At 35.3% G+C, this 24,004-nt stretch overlaps 1 protein-coding gene across 5 annotated transcripts; it reads right to left on the bottom strand.

Annotated features, from left to right (window-relative positions):
• Positions 1-12,451: 12,451 nt before the first annotated feature.
• LOC128233717 (uncharacterized) lies at positions 12,452-23,365 on the bottom strand. Of its 5 annotated transcripts, none has more exons than XM_052947529.1 (11): positions 23,250-23,365; positions 21,062-21,250; positions 20,749-20,855; positions 19,025-19,157; positions 18,717-18,860; positions 17,839-18,021; positions 17,155-17,268; positions 16,203-16,331; positions 15,216-15,341; positions 14,909-15,005; positions 12,452-14,527 (listed from the first exon to the last, which is right to left on the bottom strand). In XM_052947529.1, exons 1-11 carry the CDS (start codon positions 23,314-23,316, stop codon positions 14,038-14,040), a joined length of 1,779 nt encoding a protein of 592 aa, XP_052803489.1. In that variant the 5' UTR covers positions 23,317-23,365; the 3' UTR covers positions 12,452-14,037. The 5 variants fall into 5 exon arrangements, with proteins under 5 accessions (XP_052803489.1, XP_052803490.1, XP_052803491.1 ...); XM_052947534.1 differs by having other exon boundaries at positions 14,356-14,527; positions 14,980-15,005; XM_052947530.1 differs by lacking the exon at positions 16,203-16,331.
• Positions 23,366-24,004: the final 639 nt, after the last annotated feature.

Below are 24,004 nucleotides of genomic sequence, written 5' to 3'. Positions count from 1 at the left end.
ATCCTTGTATGGCTTTTATTTCTTGTCCTTTATCCTTGTATAGCTCTTATTTCTTGCCCTTTATCCTTTTATGGCTATTATTTCTTGTCCTTTATCCTTGTATAGCTCTTATTTCTGGTCCTTTATCCTTGTATGGCTTTTATTTCTTGTCTTTTATCCTTGTATGGCTCTTATTTCTGGTCCTTTATCCTTGTATGGCTTTTATTTCTTGTCCTTTATCCTTGTATAGCTCTTATTTCTTGTCCTTTATCCTTTTATGGCTTTTATTTCTGGTCCTTTATCCTTGTATGGCTTTTATTTCTTGTCTTTTATCCTTGTATGGCTCTTATTTCTGGTCCTTTATCCTTGTATGGCTTTTATTTCTTGTCCTTTATCCTTGTATAGCTCTTATTTCTTGTCCTTTATCCTTTTATGGCTATTATTTCTGGTCCTTTATCCTTGTATGGCCCTTATTTCTGGTCCTTTATCCTTGTATGGCTTTTATTTCTGGTCCTTTATCCTTGTATAGCTCTTATTTCTTGTCCTTTATCCTTTTATGGCTATTATTTCTGGTCCTTTATCCTTGTGTGGCTCTTATTTCTTGTCTTTTATCCTTGTATGGCTTTTATTTCTGGTCCTTTATCCTTGTATGGCTTTTATTTCTGGTCCTTTATCCTTGTATGGCTCTTATTTCTGGTCCTTTATCCTTGTATGGCTCTTATTTCTTGTCTTTTATCCTTGTATGGCTATTATTTCTGGTCCTTTATCCTGGTATGGCTCTTATTTCTTGTCCTTTATCATTGTATGGCTCTTATTTCTGGTCCTTTATCCTGGTATGGCTCTTATTTCTTGTCCTTTATCCTTGTATGGCTTTTATTTCTTCTCCTTTATCCTTGTATAGCTCTTATTTCTTGTCCTTTATCCTTTTATGGCTATTATTTCTGGTCCTTTATCCTTGTATGGCCCTTATTTCTTGTCCTTTATCCTTTTATGGCTATTATTTCTGGTCCTTTATCCTTGTGTGGCTCTTATTTCTTGTCTTTTATCCTTGTATGGCTTTTATTTCTGGTCCTTTATCCTTGTATGGCTTTTATTTCTGGTCCTTTATCCTTGTATGGCTCTTATTTCTGGTCCTTTATCCTTGTATGGCTCTTATTTCTTGTCTTTTATCCTTGTATAGCTCTTATTTCTTGTCATTTATCCTTGTGTGGCTCTTATTTCTTGTCTTTTATCCTTGTATGGCTATTATTTCTGGTCCTTTATCCTTGTATGGCTATTATTTCTTGTCATTTATCCTTGTGTGGCTCTTATTTCTTGTCATTTATCCTTGTGTGGCTCTTATTTCTTGTCTTTTATCCTTGTATGGCTATTATTTCTGGTCCTTTATCCTGGTATGGCTCTTATTTCTTGTCCTTTATCATTGTATGGCTTTTATTTCTGGTCCTTTATCCTTGTATGGCTTTTATTTCTTGTCTTTTATCCTTGTATGGCTCTTATTTCTGGTCCTTTATCCTTGTATGGCTTTTATTTCTGGTCCTTTATCCTTGTATGGCTTTTATTTCTTGTCCTTTATCCTTGTATAGCTCTTATTTCTGGTCCTTTATCCTGGTATGGCTCTTATTTCTTGTCCTTTATCCTTGTATGGCTTTTATTTCTGGTCCTTTATCCTTGTATGGCTTTTATTTCTTGTCTTTTATCCTTGTATGGCTCTTATTTCTGGTCCTTTATCCTTGTATGGCTTTTATTTCTGGTCCTTTATCCTTGTATGGCTTTTATTTCTTGTCCTTTATCCTTGTATAGCTCTTATTTCTTGTCCTTTATCCTTTTATGGCTATTATTTCTGGTCCTTTATCCTTGTATGGCCCTTATTTCTGGTCCTTTATCCTTGTATGGCTTTTATTTCTGGTCCTTTATCCTTGTATAGCTCTTATTTCTTGTCCTTTATCCTTTTATGGCTATTATTTCTGGTCCTTTATCCTTGTGTGGCTCTTATTTCTTGTCTTTTATCATTGTATGGCTCTTATTTCTTGTCCTTTATCCTTGTATGGCTTTTATTTCTGGTCCTTTATCCTTGTATGGCTCTTATTTCTGGTCCTTTATCCTTGTGTGGCTCTTATTTCTTGTCTTTTATCCTTGTATGGCTATTATTTCTGGTCCTTTATCCTGGTATGGCTCTTATTTCTTGTCCTTTATCATTGTATGGCTCTTATTTCTGGTCCTTTATCCTGGTATGGCTCTTATTTCTTGTCCTTTATCCTTTTATGGCTCTTATTTCTTGTCCTTTATCATTGTATGGCTCTTATTTCTGGTCCTTTATCCTGGTATGGCTCTTATTTCTTGTCTTTTATCCTTGTATGGCTATTATTTCTGGTCCTTTATCCTGGTATGGCTCTTATTTCTTGTCCTTTATCATTGTATGGCTCTTATTTCTGGTCCTTTATCCTGGTATGGCTCTTATTTCTTGTCCTTCATCATTGTATGGCTTTTATTTCTGGTCCTTTATCCTTGTATGGCTCTTATTTCTTGTCCTTTATCCTTGTATGGCTTTTATTTCTTGTCATTTATCCTTGTATGGCTCTTTTTTCTGGTCCTTTATCCTTGTATGGCTTTTATTTCTGGTCCTTTATCCTTGTATGGCTCTTATTTCTTGTCCTTTATCCTTGTATGGCTTTTATTTCTGGTCCTTTATCCTTGTATGGCTCTTATTTCTTGTCCTTTATCCTTGTATGGCTCTTATTTCTTGTCCTTTATCCTTGTATGGCTCTTATTTCTTGTCCTTTATCCTTGTATGGCTCTTATTTCTGGTCCTTTATCCTTGTATGGCTCTTATTTCTGGTCCTTTATCCTTGTATGGCTCTTATTTCTTGTCCTTTATCCTTGTATAGCTCTTATTTCTTGTCCTTTATCCTTTTATGGCTATTATTTCTGGTCCTTTATCCTTGTGTGGCTCTTATTTCTTGTCTTTTATCCTTGTATGGCTTTTATTTCTGGTCCTTTATCCTTGTATGGCTCTTATTTCTGGTCCTTTATCCTTGTATGGCTCTTATTTCTTGTCATTTATCCTTGTATGGCTCTTTCCATTTCTGATAATATCTTATCACCACCATTTAAACAGTGTATCTTATTCTTACTGAACATAAGAAACATGACGGAGATATGATGTTTTGTTCAGTTATTATATGTATGAAAAAGCCTCGAATATGACGGTAAATATGTGGTTTCAGAACGCACATGACTCGTATTGTAAATAGGTACGAAATCATGTCATTGATATTATAATAACATACATTTTTTGTGAAACGAGGTCAGGACCCAAAATGTATTTGTGAAAAGCCAATTCTATAGACACAGTAGAGAACCATGTTAACAGAACGATGCGAAAAGAGATTGTAAAAAGTATTTGAATTGTTTTTCTTAAAACCCCTCTATGACTTAAACCAGCACACTCATACTTAAGAACTTCAGCATTGACAAAACATTGTGTTATTTCGAAATGTTTGCATAAATTACATCACACACCTCAAGTTACAAACGTCCTAAATTAGGAAGTTGCTTAGAATAGCCTTTGATAGCAGATTGTCACTAAAAGTGAAGTAGAAAATAATGTCACACAAAGAATTAAAACATTAAAACTATATATTGTCTCCCATAAAAGAGGTCATACGCAATGTCATTATCATGCGCAGTGTTCCCCCTTGACGACCAGAGACTGTTTTCTGCCACCACATACGAACTATGACTGGATTTTAGCTAATGCTTTTTATAGGAAATATTTATTTTAACTCGTTTTCATATCTGTTTCATTATCAAAAGTTATTTATATTTTACATTAAAATTAGAACAAAATAAAGAATATGATCATTATCAAGTCATTTTGACCTGCACGTGATTAGTGTGTGATTATTGGTTTATATGCAAAAATTAATTAGAGTTTGTATTTTTACCTTTTCCATATCAGCTGTTTGGCCTACAGCTATCGCCATGATAGGAACTTGTCATGCAACTGGATCAACAGAGACAACCATTAACAGCATGCTTCTCATTCTTGTTTTTGTAGTTGTTGTTTATGTTTAGGTGAAACTTACAGTCGATGAAACGTTTGCTGGTTTGCCTTCAATTGTTTCTGTGCTTCTGGCATGATATAATCATGAAATGGTTATGAAATATATGAACTGTTTACCGAATTTCTGTGAAAGCTGCTAACCTTGTGCAATACAACATAATGACATGTCTTTTTAATTGACATCTTAGCTTAGCACCTATCATTTATGCTACTTTTATATATTCAATTTAAGAATTATATCACATCGCTGTGCTATTAAATTGTTTTGTTTTTTTAAACTGTTCTTATAGTATCAATTCATTTTATGAAGAAGTATCGTATCGCATATCTTTTATTGTAAAATGTTATTATAAATGCACTCGTCACTTATTGCCATGAAAGCTCTTAGGTAAACACCTTATACTGTATGTTAAAACATAGTCGGCTAAAAAGACGTGCTTATGTTGTACTTGTTGCTATTTTACCGACTGAAAATAAATCTTAACTTATCTTGTCTTTAACAATATTAAATAATGACATATGCGTGTACTGACTGCAGTAGGTATTTTTAGAATAGCAATGTTATTGTCATTTTTCTTTGGTCTAAATTTGTATGTATAGCTACTATTGGGTGCTTAGACTATTTTAGCATTGTGTTTGGTTGATTTGAGGTATTATGGCATGTTCTGTAGTTATTTGTTGGGGTAATAATACTACTATAAGATTCAGACAGCATGTCATATATATTCTCTTTTATTCCACTTTTCAGTGATTTAACATATGATATAAGTGACATGGCATACAATGTAATTAATAATATAAATAATACATGTTCAAAAAGTACATTACTTATACATATTATATAGTTGTATGATTATTTACAATTGATTGGTTATAATGATTGAACCAATCTTTCAAATTTTGCATTCAATATGTACACGCATGCATACTGTATATTTACCCGTCATATAACTAAGAGCTTATCGAAAACGAAAAATAAGCATTTAGTGGCAGGTTTAAGATGTGTATGTTAGGGTACTTATGCAACAAAATGCAAGCAATATTTTATCACACTTACACACTATTATTTTGATTGTACAAACTGATAGTGTCGTGAACAAATTTGCATGCTTTTTTAAGAAACATCTTAAAAGTTTTCTCCGGGAGACTGAAAGCAGTGATGAAGTTTGGCTGGTAGAGTGAGCGCATTAGATATTCATTATCCGAATTTACGAGCAACGTATATATGTGCTGACCGCATAATGTTTTAGTTTCGTGTAGAAAAGTTTTTCTTAGGCTGCCAGTTTTTGAGCAGATGATAATGGTATGCATTATAATATCACTTGTTTCAGTTTTGCAGAGTTTACACGTGTATTTGGGTTGAAATTGTCTGTAAACTAAGGCCTTGGTTGCACTTATGGCGTGAATGATTTCCGTGCGTGACTGTGCATTCGACCAAAGAATTGATGGGGCAATAGACTCATGGACGCCTTGGAATCTTCAGAAATCCTCGTCCGAGTTGGTTCTTCTTCGCCACTGAGTTTTGTGATACAGTGATAATGTTCGATTGACTATTTGTTTTCACTTACTTTTACTTGGGAATATTGATGTTTTAAGGTAAACATTCAAAGACCCAATCAGTTCGTATTTTTGCAAAAGTGAAATTATGTCCGGAATGTAGCCTGTCTGATGTTGAAATCCCTTTCCTATGTATAGGTTCAATCTATAGTTGAATATCTGACGAGTTAGCAATGAGGTGGGCATAGTACAAAGTTTTTGCAGGAACATGAGTTTACGTTTATGGATGTCATATTTCATTGTGTACCAGCCTAGCATGCCTAGGGCCATATCCGTGCGTGTCGATGTCGGTAAATGTTGAATTCGTTTAGCTGCTAGGCGCTTGAACCTTTCTAATCGCAGCATTGATGTAGCGGAAACGTTGGACCATAATTCTGCGCCGTACAGTGCTGTGGGTATGCTTACTTTTGTCACGAGAGACGCTATTGTCAAAGGGTTAACATCGCCCTCGGATTTTTCAATTGAAAGTACACTGAAAAGGGAGGAGTATCCTTTTCGTAGACGATTGTAAATAGTTTCACTGCAACTTAAATTATACCTCAAGTTCACACCGAGGTGTTTAGCAGAGTGTACGCTGACCAGTGTTTGCTGCGCAAATGGTACTGTTGTTTCACGAGGAATGTTTTTCTGGAATATAACGAGTTGGCATTTACTGAAATTAAATTCATAGCCCCATTTGTTGGCGTATTAAAGGACAACAGCGAATTGATTTTCAAGAGACATTTTGTTCGGGCAAAGTAGAGTTAGATCATCGGCGAGAGTGGGGTTCCCACAGGGGATATCATGCAGTGTTAAACCATGGCCATTATTTTCAAGGATGTTCAGTATTTCATCAATGATGAGGAGATAACTCCATGTTGATAATATTCCGCCTTGCCGTACACTTTGAAGAACAGGAAAGGTTTCGGATAGGACTCCATTTGCAAGAACACATCCTTTAAGAGATGAATATATATTAACCATCAGCCTCAGGAAAATGCCTTTTAGACCAAATGATTTCATTTTCATAATTATGGCACTGTGCCGAACGGAATCAAATGCACCTTTGGTATCCAGTAGGGCACAGTAAACACTTGATCCGAGCTCCAGTCTATTCGCAACTGCTTCTTGTACGCTGAACGATGTTGTTACGGGCCCGATATGCTTTTGGTATGCATTTTGTTGTTTATTAGGGAAGTCCATGCCACTGTCAGCACACCATGTATTCAAACGGCTATGGATGACATTTTCAAATAGCTTGTATAGCACCGGCAATAAAGAAATAGGTATGTAGCTACTTGGGGAGGACCTTGGTCTTCCCTCTTTGTGAACTGGGATAATGATACCAAGTTTGCATTCTTCCGGAACGTAAGCACATTTGATCATTAGCGTGAACAGTCGTACAATATATGCCCGCAGAGTTTTACCGCCGTATTTTATGTGCTCCGGCGTTACTTTGTCATATCCGGGGGCTTTTCTCATCTTCATTTTTCTAATAGCATTATTTAACTCTTCGATCTGTACGTTTTCTGTTAAATTTGGGTCGAACTCATAGTCATTCGATTGTATGAATGCATTAACATCAGAATCTAATTTGTTCAGAAATTCGTTGTCGAAATGTGGTGCACTCTTAGGTTTGAAAGTTTGTGAGTAGTAATCACGAAAATCATTTGATATTTGGTGTGGGTGCCTCAATGAGATACCATTTATAGCTAGTTCATTTATTGGATTCGATCTAGAAGTACGTTTCGTCTTTACTAAATACCAAAATAGACGCATGTCGCACTCCGCAGCCTCGTTTAAGTCATTATAAAACTTTTCATTGCAATTGTATATAGCAGCCTTTTGGGTGTTGATGAATGCTCGTTTTGCCGATTTGTAACTGACATATAGTGGATTATCACGCTCTCTGGGTTTTCATGCAGAACACCATTTTTTTTCGTTCATCTTTTTGTATCATATGCGCGCATTTTACATCACTAGTCCAATAAGGCTTAGCATGCATGTTATATTTTGACATGGGTAAGTTTAATTCAGCACATTCTAACATTGATGTAATTATATGATCATAGAGTGAGTGTATATCAGTATTACACAACCGTATACTATCAAGACTAAGTTTGCACAGTTTGTTATCAAGAGCGACTGCGTATGAATTAAAATGTTGATCTGTACAATTGTTCCATGCAATTAATAGTTTATCAGGCAAAATGAAGTGATATAACGGAAAACAGACAGTGGTGACTATGGGTAAGTGATCGGATACAACACAACAATCATCGTTAACAATACAGCTATCTAACACAATATCTAACTGCGATTTACATAATACAACATAATCTAGAATTCTTTTACTCGGCTTAAATGTGAAATTTACTCCTCTATTTATACACGACGAAAGTTCGTTGTCAGATAAAAAGTTATTAAATGCAGTTGACCTTCTGTCATTAATATCAGTCAATTGCACATTACCATCTCCACATAATATCATAAAACCGTCATTAGAATACATGTCATAAATATTTTGTAGTTCGGTTAAGCATTCTATATAATCATCAAATGTATAATTTGCCGATGGTAGATACATGAATGATACATAGATAGGTGTAACAATAGTGGACTCTACACTTGTTAATTTAATGCCAGTCAAGCGAGTGGATTTAATGTTTCTAAGTTCTTGCACAGCAAAAGAGAGAGATTTCTAAAACATTATGCTCACACCTCCCTTACCACATTTAGCGTTTAAGTCAACTTGTTCACAGACACAGATAGATCTATATGATGAGTGTAGTGTATCTAAGAATGTAGCACTGGGTGACTTAAGTTTGTGCTCTGAGATGCATGCGATGTCGATGTCGTAAGTGTCTAGAAGATTACTTATAGAGCCAGCTGACGACATGGCACCTCTTACGTTCCATGTAAGAATATTGCACTTAGTCGAAGTTACATTACTCATATTTACTAGATTGGAAATGACTAAAGTGAGAAAAATACCATTGTACTATTCATTATTACTTTCATGGTAGTTGTTAGCGTCATTAAACTTATCTTGCCATGCCCTTTCCGAGTACCATCGGCGACAATACATCTTCTTTGGCCAGAATCAGGGGCTTTCTATCGTATCACTTTTGTACACAGTGAGCTTTAGTGCTAGGCTTCCTCATTTAGTGTTTATCAATTTAGCGGTTTCTGGAAATATCTTGTGACCTTGTAGAAACTTTAAAAGTCCTGATTTATTGGAGTCCATTGATATACCTCCGATATAATAGCGTTGGGTGCGACGGGAGCGAACGCTTTCAAATATCGCATCCTCTTCCGTTGTTTCCTGGTTTGGCTGCGCATATGTGACGTCATCTGTTGATGGAGCATATGTGATTTCGTGTCTAGGTGGAGCAGTTCCGGAGGTCTGGCTTGGCGGTGCATGTGTGACGCCATGTTGTGTCGATGTAAGAATGACGCCTTGGAGGTCATTGCTTGGCGGTGCATTTATGACGTCGGTTCTTGGAAAGTCACCCGGGACATTTCGGACTGGTGTTGTCGGATTGGCGTCATGGTTAGGATGCGCTCGTGTGACGTCATTACCAGACTGAGTGAGGATGACGTCATAGTTTGACGGCGAAAATGTACCGCCCTGCTCATGCGGTGCCTGTGTGCCGGTGTTATTCTGGCGGATTAAAGGCGGTGTATGAGGTTCACTTGGTTTGGTATAAGAGGCGCTTTTGGCATTTTTCTGCGAATGTTTAATATTCCCGTCGGTTTTCCCAAAATTTCTGGTGACGCGGACGGGTATAATATTTTCACTGCCGAGTCCTCGGTTGCTAGCGAGTTCGTTTGCTACATTGGTGTTGGCACACGATTGGCTGTCTCTCTGTATTGTCGATGAGTTTAGTTGCACCATGTTGTCAACGCCGTTTCGTTGCATGCTTGTCATTGTTATTTGTTCCTGGTAATTTGCGGGGGGAGCAGCGTTGTTTCCATGGGCAGGTGTTTGGCCTTGGTTGCTATGGTGATAGGTGGTCAACGTAGCAGGATCGGTCACATGAGCGCTTGTTGAGGTTTTTGGTAAATGCTGCTCATTTTGTCCTATTACGGCCGCGGCATATGAGCGCGGAAAATAAAATGATTCAAGTATGGTCAGGCTATTTTTCATAGAGGTCATATAGTCAATATCTATTTTCCGTAGATGTACACTTTCAGTGAGTGTTTTTCTGCATTCTGCTAAATTGTCGTTAGTTTATCAATTGTTTTCTTCTGAATCTCGTTTTCCTGCTTGAGTATTGTAACGTCTTGCTGTAGAAGCTGAATGGAGGATTTCATAAATGCAAGTTCTTGTTGAACGGTACTCGATAGTTGGGACGTTTCAGCATGAACGCTGTTAGAAGCGTTTTCAAATTTGACTGTTGTGCGTTTTTTGTGAATATTTCAGCTATTGCTTTCTCGTCTTTATTGTCAATAAATTCCTGTAGAGTGAAGCAGTCTTTGGCATATCGCACACAGCTCTCTTCCACCTTCGTTGAGCGTCGTTGGACAAGGGATCCTTTTGGGCATGTTTCGATTTCTCGGGCTCTTTTCAGAAGAATTGACCTGTACAATACTATATCACAGTCATTTCTTTTAGTCAGGCAGAGTAACTTTTCCACATACAGTTTTTGAGCCAGGTTACTCAAGCAGTCGTCTAAAGTATAGAAGAACTGCTGATCGCTATGGGGCTGACTATTCATATCAATTGTCTCATTTGCTAGTGTAATATCAATGGGTTCATGGCAATCATATGTGTCATCATATTCGTCTACGTATTCATTGGCATCATATTCACATGGCGTATGTTGTTTATCTTCGATACGTACAGCGGTAAGGGGCGTAAGTTGATCAGGATCGTGATCGTGATGTTCTTGGAGGTCCACGATTTCGGTTCTGCTATAGGCGAGCAATGCCGAGGGCGCTATCGGAAATCCCGGGATGTAATCCGGGATGTGCCGAAGATCTTCTATTGTTCCGCTTGCCATAATAGCCAGGTAATATAATGGATAATAACCAGGTGTTAGATAATCCGCGAATGTACGAATCCGCTTGACAAGTGTTCACCTCTCAAACAGTAAACATATTCCTTTGTTCTAACAAAAATCGTCCAAGACTCACAAGTTCACATTTGTAGATCCAAAGTTATAAGCGCACTACAATCCTTGTAGCAACACGCACATTTTGGTATAAAAATCCATGTAAACGGATAGGTATAATCCAGCTTTTTTGGAATATTTCTAGCAACACAAATAACACGTCCGATCTGTTAAGTTCACACTTCAATATGTATATACATTCATGGATTTAATAATAATTGCTGTTCATTCATCTTGTATTAGGTAACAACCCTGGTCTTTTTTTAAATCCGAAAAATCCCCAAACGTTCGACCGGACTTTGGTAGGGAGATACATCCTTTTTCTAGGTCACGACATCATCACCAGGAGGCCATTGTATAAGGGATTGACCCCCTTGTTAAAATGAACTCACCAATGATTTACCGGAAAGAAAAATTAACATTTACTAGACTTTTACCGCATTACAAAAAATACGTAATTATACAGGAAGTAACATAAGCGACATTGATTTTGGACAACCTATGTCGATCGCCGCTGACAGTACCTTGTCAGCGACGATTTGTCGATTATACTCGATAATTGCTTCATAACTAAGTTTCTGGGCAAGCAATTAATAATCATTCATTAATAACCTCATTTATGTTCGTAATAGGTGACAAGAACATGGCATCTGTACATTGACCAAATAACACTGGTAGCCATCTACTGAATGATATTTGAAACAAAACAAAACAAAAGTGTATACAAAGGATTAAAATGAAGTTTTGAGTATGTTTCATGATGCGTTATTTCGTGATACATGGATATTAAATCAAACTCACTTAAAGAGATCGGTCTTAATTGCTTGTAGGAAGGTCGTTTCTATGATTAGCTGACGACTAAGCGTAGTTTTTAACATTTGTCGATAATTTGAAGCGTGTTGGAATGTTAATTATTGTGTGAATGTTCAGGGAGTTCGTATTACAAATTCAACATTTTGAAAATATATTATATAGACGATATAACATCGATTTAATAATCCAACATTTGTCTTCGTCCAATGTAGGTAATGTTTTGTACGAAAGCAAATGTTCGAGCATTCAGCTTCAAAAATCTTTAAAACATTAGCATACTTTTTATGTCAAATGATTAATTTGACTTCTTTAAGTGGTCCAAAGGTGAGGTACTCAGTTCGATGAAAGGGAGCTACTACAATTGATTTTGAAAGTAGTTCTTATAGTTGAATGTTCTCACTCCTGAGTTTGTAACAAATATTAATAATTTCGCTACTATTTCTCACTGCCATATATTACGTAAAAGCATGAAGGAAAAATGATTATTGAAAGATGGCCTTGCTAATATTTGACCCTGGTGTTAAATTACCCTAGTTCTTTAACCGAACCAGTGTATAGCACCAGTGTATAGCACTGTCATACGTGACCCCCATTTAACGTCCCTCCCGTAAGACCCTTGGATTGACAGTCAAGTGTGTTACCACTAGACCACGGATCCGCCACATCTGCTGTCCCACCTCGAACGGAACGCTGGTTATATAGTAAATGCGAGTAGCCCGCGTCATACCGCTGACTAATCAAGGACTGATAAGAGGACTGCCAAGACCGAACAAAGGGACCGACAGGGCGGTACTCCCAGTGCCAAACGGACGTTTCGGTAGCCATGACGGATAGGTTCCAACTTTAAGAGTACAACTTCAAAATAAAGCTGTAAAGAAATGACGTACAACATAAATTATTATTATTGAACAAGTATGGATTAATAATGTTTATTTAGTTATAAAGATGATAAAACAGTTACTCCTAACAATTGAAATACATTCACATTCAACACGTATTTGTGAGAGGGTTTGAAAAACCGCTTAGCAACATAAATAAATTTACTGGATTGAAAAAGACATTTCCTTAGGTAAGTGGAACGTAAATTTACATTGTATTTATAAACATGTATATTAGTTTTGGAATCTTACTACCATGGATTAGTTTCAGAGAAGGGTGTAAAGAAAATGTCCAGGTATAATGACAGGGTCATTACAATATATACATATATATATATATATATATACACACACACAACACGGATACTATTTAGTACAAAGCGTTAATGCAAAAAACAATGTTTTACTACTAAGAAAACTTCTCTTTCGTCAAAAATCCTGTTAATATAAAAATAACTTTCGATAAGCAAACATGAAAAGTTTAAACATTTTACAACGCTCTCTCTTACTCAATGTAAACTCATGCGACAAGCTCAGAAGCCAAAAATAGAATATGTTTGTTTAGATATTATATTACATTTTAAATTAAAATGTTAAGACTACAAAATTCATAATTATGTAACTTGCCCATTGTTTTTCTCATTGCGTATACAAAAGCAAACATGAAATGATTATTTACACAATACTTTGAACTGAATTGTTTTCGTATTTGCGATATACTCAGCATTTTGTAGTTTAATTTTGTTTTAAGATATGAAACAAAAGTTGAAAGAAAGCAATACGGCAATGAGCCCAAATAAAACACATTTTTAATTTGTCACTAGTCGAAATCAGGCAGTGGCTGAGATCTTCTCTGCACGTCAAGGGAGGTAACTGCATAAACGATTCGGCGTGTCCTTGTAGTTTCCACTGCATTGCCATGACACTGTATATACAAATGCATATTGTAGTAAATTTGCTGTACTGCAAATGCATTAAATTCCTTAATAGACAAATGTTAGTTTGCTGATTCATATGATTGAATTGTGCTGCCATGGTTACGTTACGGACTCCCTTAAAGCTAGAGTAATGTAACTCTCATCCACATCCATACCGAGAATAGGTATGCTTGCTACGTCTATGTCATTTATTCGCTTGTTTTTGATGATGTATATTTAAACAGATTGTACATTTATTGATAATTTTACTACAAACCATATCAAATCAAAATTGTGTGTAATTGTAATGTCTGTTTCGTTTATCTAACCATTATAGAATGCACGGTTTTCACCGCACCATTCTTAATGCTACCATATTTTGTTGATCTTATCATAATCTTGAACACAGACTCTGTCTGATTTAGCCGCGCACGACGATAATGTTCCATGTGTTGTATCGTAATAATGTTCGTGTTGTTGCCCCGAATTCAGTCCATACACGTTTTCCGTTATCGGCCTACGACGTAATTCTTCATTTAAATGATTATACGTTTCCTCCTTGTTTTTTCTTGGCGTGGCGTTTTTCGGTAAGGTAGCTGAGGCATAGTTATCGGCTTGTTGTTTAACACCTGCAAGGTCGATATGGTCATACCCTTCCGCTTGATAATTTACAGTGTTGTAATCATTGTAGCCATGCATACTTCCTGGGAGCGCTTTAGGCTCGTGCCCATATTTCAAATAATCAGTATTGGTAAGGGGGAAAGTCTATCGTTAGGCTTTCCGATCACAATATCATCTCCACGAACGGCTACATTCTTCCCATCATGTTCAACTGCTGTCGGCACTCGGCGCATTTCCGTATTTAAATGGTTACACGTTACTTCGCTAATATTTTCCCGACAGTTAAAGGTTGAATCATAATCATTTAATTGCAGAACGTCAGCTAGGTGTATATCATCGTAATCTCCTATTTGCCCTTCGACAGTGTTGTAAACGTTGTTACTACTTTTTTCTAAATGATTTTGCAAATCACCCATACTTTCTTCATTAGGATCAACAGTTGTTATGGGCAGAAATTGTTCTTGCATTGAATAGGCGTGATTATGAAATGCTTTTGGTTTCACTTTCGTGTCCAGTTCCATATATACCGGAGTAATGTCTTGTTGTGAAGCATTGCCATTGTTATCAATACGACTTTTGGATTCGAAGCAACGTAATTTCCCCCTGCAATCAAATAAACTAATATAAGACGACATGTCACAGTTCAGAATCTGGATATTGCAAACTTTTTAATATAGTATATTAACAATTGTTTGAGCTTTAACGATTGCATTAATAGAAACAATGACAACCGTTCTACGTTTGTTTAAACAATATTTCAAAAACAAACACGAGGGACGATTAGATAAAATGTATTGTTTTGGGATAGGTTTGATAAATACAGTAAAACATGATGATTATTCTTTCTTTTGGTTGTCCTTTTTATTGTGGAATGTAGTGTTGACTGTCTTATTATATGATAAGATATTGCATGTCTTTTAATGAGCCTACATTGTTTGTGCAAAGGTCTTGGTTAGATTACTCATAACTAAATCACCTACAAACCTTCTCTTGAGAAAATACAAAACGGCAACCACGACAACAAGGAGTAGAAAAGAAGAAACACCGGCTAATACCTCCGTTACAGGATCGTGTTGGTTTCCTACAATAACATTAAGAAGGTCAGTATCTTTATTATTAAGTCCGGATCTCAAGATCAAATCAAAACGCTTAAAATGTTTATTCACAATGGGTTATCAATAGCCGCAGCATATAATTTTACAACGTCACCACTGACTGATTTTCGTGGATCATGAACTTAGGCATGTATCTTGCGAATGCTGCAAGCATCCATTGTAATTTGTTGACTCACCTTTAGGCGTGGGTATATTTTCATTGCTCGTTTGCATTGTGGGGGTTGACCATTTTGAAGTTGACTCTGGGGGCGCAGATTCTTTTGTTGTTTGTGGAATTGTTGTTGTTGCAGTGTTTTTGGTTTCTTGAAAACATGTTTGGTTTTTCATTGTCATTATTATTATCATAGTATTGATTATCATGGTACACGATACTTAAAATATTAAACTATAAGTAGATTTCGAAATGGTTATCCTTTAGTAAGAATATTTGATAGTTTACACCAAATCGCAGTATGTGTACATATTAAAACTTAGTTTGTTTTTCAAACAGCATATGTAAATTTTGTGGTAGGGAAGAGAGGCTTAAACTGTTATGATGCGAAATCCATTATATTGTCTATTACATACAATATAAGTTCATTTGTTAAACAAACTATTGCCTACCCCAAAACGGTTGTACGTTTTGTCCATTCAAAAGTTCAGTAAAATGCAGAGTCATCAGCACATTCATCACCCAAACAAAATCACAAATCTAGATTCAAATAAACCACGCACATGTTCGTCCAGACATTAAATTATCCATTCTGTTCATCCGCAAATCAGTAATAGATCATGTTTAATAATAACAGAAAAAACATTAAATGCTTAACTAGATTTATTAGAGTTAATAACCTTGCTTTGTTAACAGGCATTTGTAATGACACTGCATGCACAAACTTTCGTTTGTGTTACCTTTGCTGTGTTGCTTTTGTAGGTAAAATAGCAATTATAGATATTATTTCACACGTGGGACAGTCGAACACATTATATTTTGCCAACTTCAAATATTAGTATTCTATGCTTTCTGTAGTATTTCAGGTTAGTATGTTTATTGCCATATTATCCGTATTAAATAAAAATATTATTGGTTTTATACAGCTCCGATATTAAAGTCACTCTTGATGTACCAATAAATGTATTATCTATGTCAACCATACACATATTATTCTTTGTTATACCCAAACCTGAAATATTCTTGATGACGTTGGTTGTTAACATTGATGTATTTCCATTACTTCCCATTTTTGTTGTATGATATGGTATTGGTGATGGTGAGTGACCAGCCGCTGATGTTGTTGCAGTACTTTTTGTGTCTTAGAGAGAATTAAAACGTACACATTAAATGTTTAGTACTTGTTTAACTGAGCATAAATGATTAACTATTAATGCTCTGCAAGAAAGATTGTTACAATAAAAACAAATCAAATTTGCAGTTTCACGTCTTGAGTCTGAATTCTGACTGTTCACAATCATAGGCCTCGATTGAACACGTCTTCAGTCCTTCTTATCTCATTATTGAAAAAAATAAGTAAAATTTATAAGAAAACACACATGGATTCGCCTTATGTATATATATACTTCTCATAAAGAAATAAAACTACCTGGATGTGTAATTCTTGCATACCGGAAGTTTCCGGTCATGTGACCAAAGCTGGAAAGCCCGTCTTACACCCCCCATGTAAGATCATTCACGCGCAACACTTCTTATTTCTTTTACTGTATGGTTTATATTATCCCATTCAATAAAGCGCAATCAATTATATAAGTGTACAAGACTTTTAATAAAAATTGAAAATAATTAATCGTTAAAACGTGATTTTAGATGAACTTTAACGTCAATAGTGATATTAAATTAATGCGCTTTATGACGTCAGTAAACTACGTCGCACGCGCAGTTTGGTGAAAATGTACAAAAGTGCGTTTTTTACGTCAATTTCTGCACAAATTGATAATTTTGGATATGCAAGAAAAAATATCAATCATGTTTTTCTGGCCCGGATCGAAAAAGCCGACCCTCGGGCACCCTCGTTACCGGCTTACCGGCTTACATGCGTGCCCTCGGGTCGGATTTATTCTATCCGTACCGGTAACACATGAAAGATACTAATCATACATTCATATAGCAATCTTACTTACCTAGACAGAGGCTCTTCCTTTCTGCTGTCGAGTTGCCATCCAATCGGACTACAAGTTGCCCCTCAGCAAAAGTTACATAGACGAATAGCTTCGGATCGGACGTTATAAAGTTGTCTACAAATATTCATGTTTCATTTTATCTGTTGAAAAACATATTCATAAAATGGTACCAATAACAAGGATCAATACAACAAATTTATTTATTAAATGACATATATCAGTGTGTGTATACCACGTGATACATTGCGTCATAAATGCTTCGTCTGAAGGATTTTTTTTTTTGCTTCGAATGTAGACTTTAAACAAAGGAAGGCTTACTTTATTATTTATTCACCATTTTCAATGAAACATAGCGCAGTCTACGCCGAGTCTATTTTTCTTAAAACACTTCGACAAATATTTTCTCACTACCGCCGCCTGATCGAGTACTGTCAAACATTATTTTGGAAACAGGTTTGTCGAAGTTTTTGAGGAAACTTATAACCTTATCAATCTCCGGTTATAAATTAAAGGCGGGGCTCTTTAAGCGGCATAGACTGCCCTTTGTTTCATTTAAAATGGTGAAGAAAACGAAAAATATCTTCACTCGAAGTGAAATGTCGCCTTCCGACGTATCATTTATGACGTAATTAATCACGTGGTATACACACACACTGAATATGAAGCCTACTTTAGATCCCTTACCATCATCGCGGAGAATTGATTCCTTCCTTATAACGCTCGTCCAGACCGTTCTATTTTTATTTAATCTTGTTGACTGGATATGTCGAAATGGTGTTGGAAACAGGTTACTTTCAAAACACGTTTGTCCAGTGTTAGCCCATGTCATATTTATGTCTAGTAACACTTGAACCTGTCCGTCAGATTCTGAAATAACATTGAATACGGTAAAATGCGCAAACTATATAGTTAACCTGTTGAAATTTCCATTCATAGCAGAGTGTTTGCGTATAAATTGTGCATAACACACAAAATGGAATAGGAATTACTCATTTGTTATCAAACGTTTATTATTTGTGAAATTTGAATGCCTTGTGACCCCATTTCATTTTGGCATTTTTAATAAGTATTCATGAGTATGAAAATATGCAAAAAATATACCAAAATGATATTTAAGAAAATGGGTCTTTAAGGTGTAAATAATAATCATTACATGTCCGATTTTAGTTGAAATAAAGAAGAAAATTACAAACTGCCGTAGCTTTATGGGTTAGGCATTTCAAAATTGTTTAACCTATTCTCAATCATCAGGGAATGCCCTTCAAATCTAAATTTAAAATTAAATGAGGACACTGAGCATCAATATTTAACATTTCGCAAAAATGCTTCATAAATCGGCATGCTTATTTGTACTTGTGCTTATTCGGATATATTATTCGCTCTCTTATCCTTAAAGAACATCACATTATTTCAAATTTGGTCGGTAGCGATTCATTTCCATAGCATAAAAAATCAGTGGTGTGTAGCCACGCACACACGCATTCACGCACTTCACGCACGCACACGCACCAGCACACGCACACACGCAAGCACACACATGTTATATTTATCGCATTGCTTACCAGTGTATGATTGATTGCTACACAAAATTGGTGTGCTGTTTCGAAACCTGTCGCACAGCTTCCATCTAACTTTATTATCGTGATTAAAATTAAAACCTAAACATCCCCTGATCATATTACTACAACCAGCCGAGCAATTGGAAACTGAAAGAAATACATATTAATTCATTACAACTAAATGAACGACTTGAGGCACACATAAAATAAATAACCGGAACAGAATAATACGCATTAACAACACACCCAGAAATCACGTCTCTGAATAAATAATTTAAACATTGTGTGAAATAAATTTCGTTGGTACAAACCATTTTCAACAGTGTATATAGAAAATATGTTGTGTCCTTGAGAGCCACAAGGATATGTATCTCTTGAACCGCACATGGAAGTGCATCCTGTGTCCTTGGTAACGGATCCTGTGAAACACGTGCATTCTACTTTCTGTCAAACATACAATCAAAAGATAACATGTATAACAAGTGCAAATAAACCGCAGTTATGACCTCATGCGTCTAAATAAACCAAGACTGTTAGTAAATCAGGGAAGTCTTTAGCTTAAATGTGCTGGAGCTGTGCGCTCGTCGGTGGATATGTGCTTCTTCTGCTAGTGATGTACAACACGTGATTGAGGTTTTCTTTCGTATAAAATATTTTCCTAACTCATGTCCGTCCATCTTTTGCCCTAGTTCATACTGTGGGAGTGCATGAATATTTCGCATGTTCCCATTCTGTAGTCAAGGACTCACTATCGAAGTGGGTGGATGTTTATATTAAATGTACGATCTCGTATTTAGGGTAACAGTGATATTTGTATATCTCTTCTTAGACAATTGGATATTCTAAATAACCTTTTTTATTTTTTTTTAGATTTTATGAAAACATGACTACGAGTTTTGGAGCATAGTTATATTACGGAACATCAGGAGCTAAATACGCTTAAGCGAGTGAGGTTATTTTTTATAGGAAATCAATAACCTTTTTAAAGCATACACTTAAAACGTGAAGGACATTTCAAATCTGCATCTAATTATCGCATGTTTCGAGAAACACAGTACATTGATTGTTTTTTTTCAAATGATTTTGTTATGTCTTTTCTCGGTCGTTGGAATGTGTATGGAAAAGAAACTACACTGAGGTCACTTTCAATGCATCAACGACGGCGTTTCGTGCTTTCATTAAGATTAACATTTCATGGAAATAACAGACTGGTCAAGTAGCGCAGTGAAAGTAGTTCTGCAATGTCTACATATCCGATATGAACAAATGATATAGTATGCTTGTTAAAATAGGAATACATAAAAGGAATTTATATTTCCTTAGTTATACGCTTATAAATTACCTTTTATAAATAAAATATAATCTGCTTAATTAATGCATGCACATTTTTAAAATTCTTCACCAATAACGGAACCACATATTGTGTGAAATACATTTTAAATCTATGTTGTGTACACGAAACTGCTTTGTAGATTGAAAAAACTGTTTGATCGATAGCACTGTCAATGTTGGATGTTTATGTCGAGCAGAGTTGTAAGAAAACGATGGGCAATATACGTTACAATCATATAAATGTATAATGTATCTTAAATTGCAATAATTGCAACACTAAAAAAATACAACATTATGCCATTTTAGAAATGATATTTGAAGGCCTGTCCACGAATTCTAATTACACCTCTTATAGTGTGTACTTTTGTATGCCTGGTTTTGTGATCATACTGTTAATCGATGCCCACTGATACGGCTACTAAATACATGTGACATAAGAATGTTTTAACATCATACTATATCGGAGAATAGCTCATGAGTTGTATATGAATTGTTAAGATTTATAGTACGTGTTTAAATCTTCAAGATTAGAATACGTCTGATATCTGATATAGATTTTTTAAATGATGCGTGCGTTGTATGTGTTTCTTGTTCCTTTTCCTGTTTGGATTACTAAACAAAAGAATAGTGTTAGCAGTATTCCGGTTCCTGCTGGTTGGTTTGTCCTGTAGTCAACATAATTTGATTACTAAATTATACCTACAGCGGTGTCCCATTCTCGTACTCCAAACGTGTCACAGCCACTCTGCCACCTACAGTCGCTTAAATCTCTCACCAGCAACACATCAGTGTCATTAATTTGATTGCAACCTTAAAAAACAAACCCATGGCTACAAGTAAACTAGTTGAATTCCTGTAACGTAAATGTTAACCAAAGAAGCAAAGTTTTAATTGGTCAAAAGTGTGACCTAACGACTTTATCAAATGAGAAGTATGTTTAAGAAGTTAGTTTCAAAGAAATAGCATAGCTCGGCTCATGTTAGTAAAATGAAATAACATGTTACAAGTACACGTACCAACATATGCAAAACTCAATCGAGCCTTGTATAACCCTATCCATACACCCTCTGTTGGCAAGATCAATGAAGACATGCCATCGTTGGTGACATTAATACCTTCATCTGTAAATGTAAGATTCGGAAAGGCTAATGTGCAGCCGCTTTCTCCCCAAACTGTTGCATCATTGGATAAAAAATAATATTCACCTGCAAAGAATAATGCATATCAGCTGAGTTTTATTTTGAATTCACAAAGTGTAATGGAAGCTATGATTAATTTCGAGATTTTTAATTTGTAGGGTATAAAGGCTATATCGTAACCTCAAAAGTATGGTCTGTCATAGAAAACTAGAATAACAAACCAAATATACATTCCATTATTTAACCACAATATTCAGCGATAACAGTATGTTTAAAAAGAACTGTTCAAAGCTAACACATGTATGTACGAGTAATTGAATGTATTACGCATTTTTAAATCTTAATCAAACCGGTTTTAGAGCATCACTGCACATTCAAAATAAGGCCATATTGTTAACACGAGTATAGAACTATCGCTTTTCGATCTGAGTTAATTAAACTATTTTTTTTTTCGAAAATAAACGCTTTATTGGTTAAATAGACCTAAACAATACTAACAACTTTTGTGTGTGTTTTATCATGAAGTTAAAACAATTTAAAGCTTTAAACAGAAGATTAATTAATCACAATTCTCCAATGATGACAATAACGTTCTTATATATAAAGCCTAATAAATAAATAAATAAATAAATAAATAAATAAATAAATAAATAAATAAATAAATAAATAAATAAATAAAATAAAATAAATAAATAAATAAATAAATAAATAAATAAATAAATAAATAAATAAATAAATAAATAAATAAATAAATAAAAAGCCTACCTACCCTACCTGTTTTTGAAAACGATTTAACTCTAACCAAACCATTTTGTTTGGCATATGGTAAAGATTGTTTGATTTTACAAGAAAAAACATTCATTTTAAATTGTAGCTCTACCTTAATAATATCGGAAAGTCTTGAATTTGCAATATTTTGTTGTACGCTCGTTATAAACTATTATTATATGCCTTTCAAATTTTCCATACCCAACATTGAAAATACATCACGCCGTATTAAAAATCCGTATAGTTTACTGATTTCGTATCATGCGAGTACCGTGTGTAATCTCGGAACTACTTCCCGTTGCTGAAATAGCGTGACCAAAAAAAAACTGGTTAAAACCTGTCAACTTTTATATAAAATACATACAATTACTTAACTTTACTCACCCTCCAGAAGCATGTAAATTAGTTCAGGAACATGATTCTCATGTTCTTCAAAAAACCATAAGGATAAGCACGAAGCAGAACACTTCCAATCTATCATGACAGCTACTTTAGTGAACTAGTTGTTTGCCATTTCGAAGTTCATAAATTGTTGCATTATTCATGTTTATGATCATAAAAATATGAGCAGCTCGCCAATTCAGAGAAGAGGGGGAATTCGCGTCATCGATAGAAATAGGATTGACTCACGAACTTCCCTCAATTCTGCATAGTAAGATCGTCAAAATATCTCAGGAATAGTTATTTTGTAAAAAATGGCCGCGTTGCGTCTATAGGAAATGACGATAAGTGTATACTCGTAAAATAAATTCCATTTGTTGTTGTTGTTTTTTATGCTGTGACATTTAATTTCGTATTAGCAATAAGTTAATTATGCTTAAACATACATTTTCTTGTTCTTATGTTGCTCAATAAAGTTAATTCTGTAACTTCCGGCTTTGTAACGCTGTCGTAGTCTCCCTTGACTTCATTACACAAAACTATGTAACACATTCGAATTCATACGCGCAGTTGACAGATATCGATTAATTTAAATCAAATTGAAAGCGAAAAATAAAAAGGAATAATTAAACAGGCAGGTATATTATAAATGGAATATACGATAAAACGATTTTCTGGTGACCTGCAACACTTCTCGTTCGGTGAGTAAGCATGTATCCGTCTCGACCTGCGGTCTTTACGGATGCGTGTTAACACAGAATTCGACGTGATACAGGTCACCAGAAAAGCGTCCTGTCATAATATTCCCAATGTATTGTAGTAGAACTCATGGAGTTAACTTCCTTCCTTCTTGAAACCATACAATATGTGATATCGAAATATTAAATTTATATAAAACTAATATTAGTCCACTTACCGGTAACAAATGACGATAGTATCACAAGAAAAGCAAAACATTTATTCTGATTAAATTTTACATCCATCTTCAAAATAACATGGTTAAATAAAAGTAACTTATTCACACAGAAAACTTCCTTGTACGACTGGAGACTCGGGGAAAATAAAACAGGTACATACTAGTGTAACTTCTTAAGCTGGAGAATAAGGAAGCGAATAGTTTGTGTATTATTAACACTTATGACCGGTAAACCTTGCTATAAGGACATTAAAGAGTAAACGACTTAATTTATAAACTTTGTCAATATAATACTTATATGAAAAACTTAAGGTATGTGAGTTGATCTACTTAGGTAGGACCTGGCGTCCTCGCGTAATCGCAGTTTTACTGTGTTTCAAGGCCTTTTTTGAATTGGCATTTTATGTTGACCTGTGACGTACGTGTGCATGCTTATAACCGACGCCAATGTAATCTCGAATCCACAGTAGTTAACCATGTGTATTTCAATGTTGGATAGAAGCGTTTATTTTTAGGAACAAGGCCACATTATTAGTCATATATTCCTATACTGGTTAAAATACATAAGCAGATGTAAACTCAACAATATGTGTTTACAACGGGAACACAGACATTGTATGTAGGCACATACGTCAAAGGTCAAGACCCCGAACTTTTTTGTTTTATCGATTTAAACCACCTTGAACGCCCCGGTTGTCGATGAAGATTTTACCTGTTTTTGCTCTCAAGTAGATCTCATTTTGGTTTGTCTATTT

The sequence above is a fragment of the Mya arenaria genome, chromosome 5, assembly GCF_026914265.1.
Source record: "Mya arenaria isolate MELC-2E11 chromosome 5, ASM2691426v1".
Lineage (NCBI taxonomy): Eukaryota > Metazoa > Mollusca > Bivalvia > Myida > Myidae > Mya > Mya arenaria.
The sequence above is the reverse complement of the archived record's forward strand: the minus strand, read 5'-3'. Positions and strand labels throughout refer to the sequence as shown.